The sequence below is a fragment of the Morone saxatilis genome, unplaced genomic scaffold (assembly GCF_004916995.1).
Source record: "Morone saxatilis isolate NCDOM2014 unplaced genomic scaffold, NCSU_SB_2.0 Contig7, whole genome shotgun sequence".
Taxonomy (NCBI): domain Eukaryota; kingdom Metazoa; phylum Chordata; class Actinopteri; family Moronidae; genus Morone; species Morone saxatilis.
In genome coordinates this window covers 15,475,778-15,481,113 of record NW_023340246.1, presented here as the reverse complement: position 1 = coordinate 15,481,113, position 5,336 = coordinate 15,475,778, and the positions used below count along the sequence as shown (strand labels likewise).

General features: G+C 41.4%; 1 protein-coding gene across 1 annotated transcript in view; it reads right to left on the bottom strand.

Moving 5' to 3' along the window:
* lpgat1 (lysophosphatidylglycerol acyltransferase 1) overlaps window positions 1–5,336 on the bottom strand; it is a 43,088-nt gene that overhangs the window by 596 nt on the left and 37,156 nt on the right. The window contains 2 exon segments of the mRNA XM_035678114.1: window positions 2–39; window positions 1,592–1,710. Of these exon segments, the coding sequence (XP_035534007.1) occupies window positions 2–39; window positions 1,592–1,710 (157 nt within the window).

Sequence of the window (5,336 nt, the reverse complement as noted above, 5' to 3'; positions counted from 1 at the left end):
AAACTGCCTCCTTCTGTCCTTCTTCAAGGGGGAATGATCCTGTTGGGGAAAACAGATACAGTCAGAGTTGATGTGTTTGGATTCATTCAACTAGGACGTCACAGAGAAATCAGTGAATGTATATTGTTTGTGTTTGTTTGGACTTCATTTGGTCAGAATTGTAATTAGCATAAGGTAGAAATGACGATGATGATATGGTGTGAACGTGGCATTAATGCGTGTTGTTTTTACGTTTTGGGGCTACAGGACTACTTGTTGCTGTGAGGTTTGACAGTCTGGTCAATCACTGTCAGCTAGCTAGAACCTTTCTTTTGTACAATGTGTGACAAACACAGCCAGTCAGTATGTTAACGTGCGTTTAAGTAACGCTCGACTTTCTCCATATAACTGATTTCTTATACATGGCGTGATGAGAAACCTGGTTTCTATATTTGGAGGATTAGGAGATTAAGCACACCTGAGGTAGATTTACCGCAGGTAGATTTCTCCTGGATAAAAACTGATTTCTTGGCCATGCATGCAGGTAACCCCGGTCTGTAATCGGCTTTTTAAAAGTACGCACACGCTTGACAAAGATTTTATACATGGGAGAGTATCACTGTGACAGCGGTGGAGAAAGGAGACGTTACATATAGTGAAGCATCCTCGTATTTAAAATAATTCCATCCAAAGCCCGACTAATTTAAGATCGAAATAAGTCAAACTTTGGCACATTGGCACTGTGAGGGAAAGCTGTGTGTGAGACTTAGCAGGTGTTAAAATAACAAGCACCAAAAGTAAAATCTAATGGAGTCACAAATCATTTTCCAGGAGTTTTTCTTCACATCACAGGACGGCACTTACTCACATTTAAGTTGATGTCTCAGCCAAACAGACTACATTAATTTGACCACAGCCCATAAGTATAAAATCTAATTCATCTTCTAGAAAGTTTAAGTGTTCAATGCACGTACAATTAACATCACTGCATGTATTTATCTACCACAGCAACAAGATATTTGATCATTAATAGGCTGTATGCACGTCTTTTGAAGCTCTGGAAGAAACAGACTCGATGCTGAAAAGATTGTTGCAAGTCAATTCCTCTTCGCGTCTGATAAACCTGCTTTAAAGTGTCGTACAGTTCATATTGTCCACAGTTGAGTTTCAAACTAAACATGCACCAAGGTTTACGTAGGAGATCTGAGTGAGTGATTTCCAGAACAACATAGATTTAGGATATTTGGCCATTTTAATTAATTTCCTAGTCTCTAAATTTCCAGGTTTTCCAAGAGGCATGGGAACCCTTAATTAGTGCCACTAACGGCACAATGGGTCCTCCCAAATGCTGAACAGGTGATTCATCATTAAACATTAGGAAGTTGACAGTCATGTATCCTAGCAACAACGGGCCTTAAAATATCAGTCAACCGTTTGCATGGGAAAGGCCACCCCATAGGGTGGAACTGGACATCGGTTTCACAAACGTTTCTACTACTAAATATGCTTTAAAAAATAAAAAAAAGTATTTCCCAGCCAGCGCTGCACTATGCATCTTCATTATAGTTTATGTTTCCTTACACAACCATTTCAGACATGGGTGAGACACGACCTTGTGTCGTAAAGTGGGCCAGCAACTCTTCTTTCTCCACGAAACTCCTCTGACTACAGCACAGTCAAGCTCAGCGGGCCTCGCCGTCCCCCAGGATCACCTTTTTATTGGGTGACATCCTGAAGGAAGAGAGAGAAAGACAGCAGAACAGACACGGCGAGTGAGAATGAAAGCACAAAAAAAGGATCCATCTGGAAAGTCTCACTCAGCAAAACTGTCTGCATTTGACCGTCGCTGGGAAACTGCAGTCCAGACCCGGTGGTGTCAGTGCTGTGTCCCTGAGCAGAGTCTATTTCACGACTGAATCTATTACGGCGGTCTGTGTGTTCGCTGTAGCTTCAGCTGTTTTGGTTTTGGGGGGGGGGGGGGGTCATTAGCTGGCAGGCTCATCAGAGTGAACAGAGGGAGACAGAAGTGCTGAGGAGAGCCCTGACAGGAGACAGACAAGTCACGTAGCTCCACAAAATGGCTCGCTTAGAAGTGTGTGGGAAGAAAACATCTATAAAAAAAAAAATAAAAACTAGCAAAGCTGAAAAAGTTAAATCGGTTTTGCCACCGAGCTAGAGAGAAGCAGCGCTATTAGATTCTGGCAGGAACAAGAGCTAAACCGGTCATCACGAGTTTCCAGAGCCTGTGGTGACGACTTGATATATTTTCCCCAACAAACAGAAACATTAGGTTTAAAGAAAAAAGGAATGTGCCTCAAAAATGAAGGATTGTATTTGCTATAAAGTATTCTGAAAATATGTTTTTTTTTTTACATTTCTTTTACACACTTACTTACTTTACACACCAGTAATTACACTGTGGGAGAAGTGGGGTGATAATGTTTTGTTTACCAGTTACATGGCTGTATAAACAGAAACCAGAAGCAGCCTCAGAGACCACCCCGATGAAGACGAGACAGCCAACAGTTCGACCAACAGCCCCAAAACTCAAAAATATTCACTTTATTATCACAGAAGACGACAGAAACGAGACAATCCTGACATTTAAAAGAAGCAGAAACCAGAGTTGTTGACATTTTGCTTACAGATTTACTTAAACAGTTTCCCAAAATACCAACATCTAGTTATCAACCTCCACAAGCTGTTTGTTTAACAGGAATTGAACCACTCCCAGCTGGCTCAAACATTATTTTTACGGACTGATGCACTGGCTGACATTGTAAAAAACAGTGTATGGCTAATAAAAAAGGGTCACTTCTATAAGCCAATAATGAAGAGTGCTGATGAAATCCTGTTTCTAGCCAGAAGGGGTCCCTAGTCAGCTGCACTCCCACACAGGCAGCTCCTGGTCACCTTCAAATAGAGGTTACAGTCTCCTCCCTCAGACAAACATTTCCTCTGCACTCAACATTTGCTCAATACTCCCGACCGGATAATATCCACTGTAAAAGTACATCTTCGCCTGTGAGGGAAGCTTCTTTAAGAGGGAAGCAATGAGTGATACAGTATCGATTACTTAAGTGATCAATGCGTATTAAAAGGCAATCTAAGCAAAAGGCAACGGCACTCCTGTCAGGATGATGTCTTTGTGTTTTAACAACACAGACATGTTTCTCCACTCTGTTGCAGGTACGAACTACACGATCTAGTGGTCACGTGATCCCGTAAATAAAAAGTAATCGATATTATTTACCATAGAAAATAGAGGATTAATGGAGAATAGATGTATTTTTGCTTGTATATTAGCATTTAGTCTGATTATCAGTGGTCTAAAATTGAGCTGAAAACACGAATTTAGACAGAAAATTCATTTGGAAAACTAATTTGATAGTTTATTAATGGATCACTTCTCAAGCAAAAATGTTTAATTTCAGCTTCTCTAATGTGAGGATCTACTGTATCTCTTTGTGTTACACGACTGTAAACTGAATATGTTTAGATGTTAAGACAGACCATCAGATAAAACAAGGAAAGTGACGTCACCATGGGCTGTGGGAAGTTGTAATGGGAATTCTGGGAATTGTTCTCCATCTTCTCACATTTCACAGACAAAATGATTCCTTACTGATGAACGAAGGTAACCATTAGCTGTGGCACTTACTTCCACAAAAGTATTCACCTGATCCCATAAATAAAATGATAAATGTAATTAAAATACAAAATAAAAACAGTGTTTGTGGTTTTTAAAAAAGGGTGTAAACCTTTGATCTAAGTTCTTCTGGAATGAGGAAGAGACGTCTGATTAAAGGGTTTACACGAAGCGTTTTTATGAGCCCATATTCTGAATATTATTGGTGTAAAAGGCTACCGACGGAGAGGTGCTCAGTGTAGATTGACACAACAGTAAAAATGTGGTCTTTGAACCTGAATCGGGCTGTGGGACCAAATCAGGAAAAGGCTTGGCCTGCTTGTTCCACAGATCAGAAGGGCGGGAGCTGATGATTCAACACAGACTTCCGCTTGGTTTGTATATTTTGAGCTCATATCTACAGACCCTTCTTCTCATTATCCAGAGGTTCACTGTGTGGGTGTTTCTCTGTGGCACGTCTGAACAAGGTCCTGCTTTAAGTAAAGCAACTTATGTCCCTAGCAGCGGAGAAACTCACTAAAAAGTTCAAGATAAAACTGAGGATAAAATCCACCGTTTCCGGCTGCTAAAGGTTCTAATAAAGCCGAATTTTTGAAGATAAAACAGCTTTTTTTCCTCCCAACAGCAACACTGGACCCACCGAGCGGCTCTGGCTGCACAAAACTGGAGCTAAGCTGCTGGTGCCACCTGATAGGGTGATTAGAGGCCAAAGCAAGACGTTCCAGGGAGCTTCTCCTACTGTGTCTGAGGATATCAGATGTCTTTCGTGTTACTGATGTGCCATAGGAACCGACTGACGCGTTCTCAAAGTACCAAGAAAAGAGAAAATGAGCTCAGGAAGAAGGCTGAGAACAATAGACACATCAGCACCCCTTAACGGTGAGACTGAGACAGAAAGTAGTAATTAAAGCAAAAGGATAAATCAAGCAAGTCACCACTAGAACAACAAAACCTGTGTTTTCCTGTAAATGCCTCGAAGTTTTGCTGATAGGTGGTAATTTTTGTTTTTTTTCGGCTGCACATGTAGCTCCTATTATTGTCTATTTCTGGTGTCGTTTTTTTTCATGGTGGTGTAATCATTAAATATAGATTAATTAATTATTAAATGGATGATTGAATGCAACACGCGCAAGCCTAAAGAGCGTTTCACACCTGCTCCGGTATAGGATTCCTGCCAAAGGCCCTCTGTACTCGTGAATGTAAACCGATAGCTCTGTAATCCTGGCAGAGGAGAACAGGAGCCGGCTCGCGCCACTTATCGGAAGGTTTGAGCAATTAAAGGCCTTTGGGTAGCAGGTGGCAGCCACAGCGCTTTCCTACAGCTGAAATATTCATGCAGAAATCAGGATCTTTTGGCATCTGGCTGCTGAGGTTGAAGGAGGCGCTGCTGATTCGGGTCCAGAGCAAATAAACACAACCTGCTTAGTTAGCAGACAGTATCTTCCCTGTATCAGCTGCTTTCACTGGTCTATCAGCAAGGTTTTGTTTGGAGAAAAATGTCTAAAGCCACCTCTGTAAGAGCTGTAAGACTCCACCAGCATGTGGAAAGGTCACTGGGTTCATTTCCTTCAGTGAAAACACGACTCTACATTTAGGCTGTTACCAATCACAGTCTTGCTCCAGTCATATGGGTAATTTTAGATTAGGGCTACGACTAACTAGCATAACATCCTCACACTTGAGAAGCTGGAATGAGCCAAATTAATAG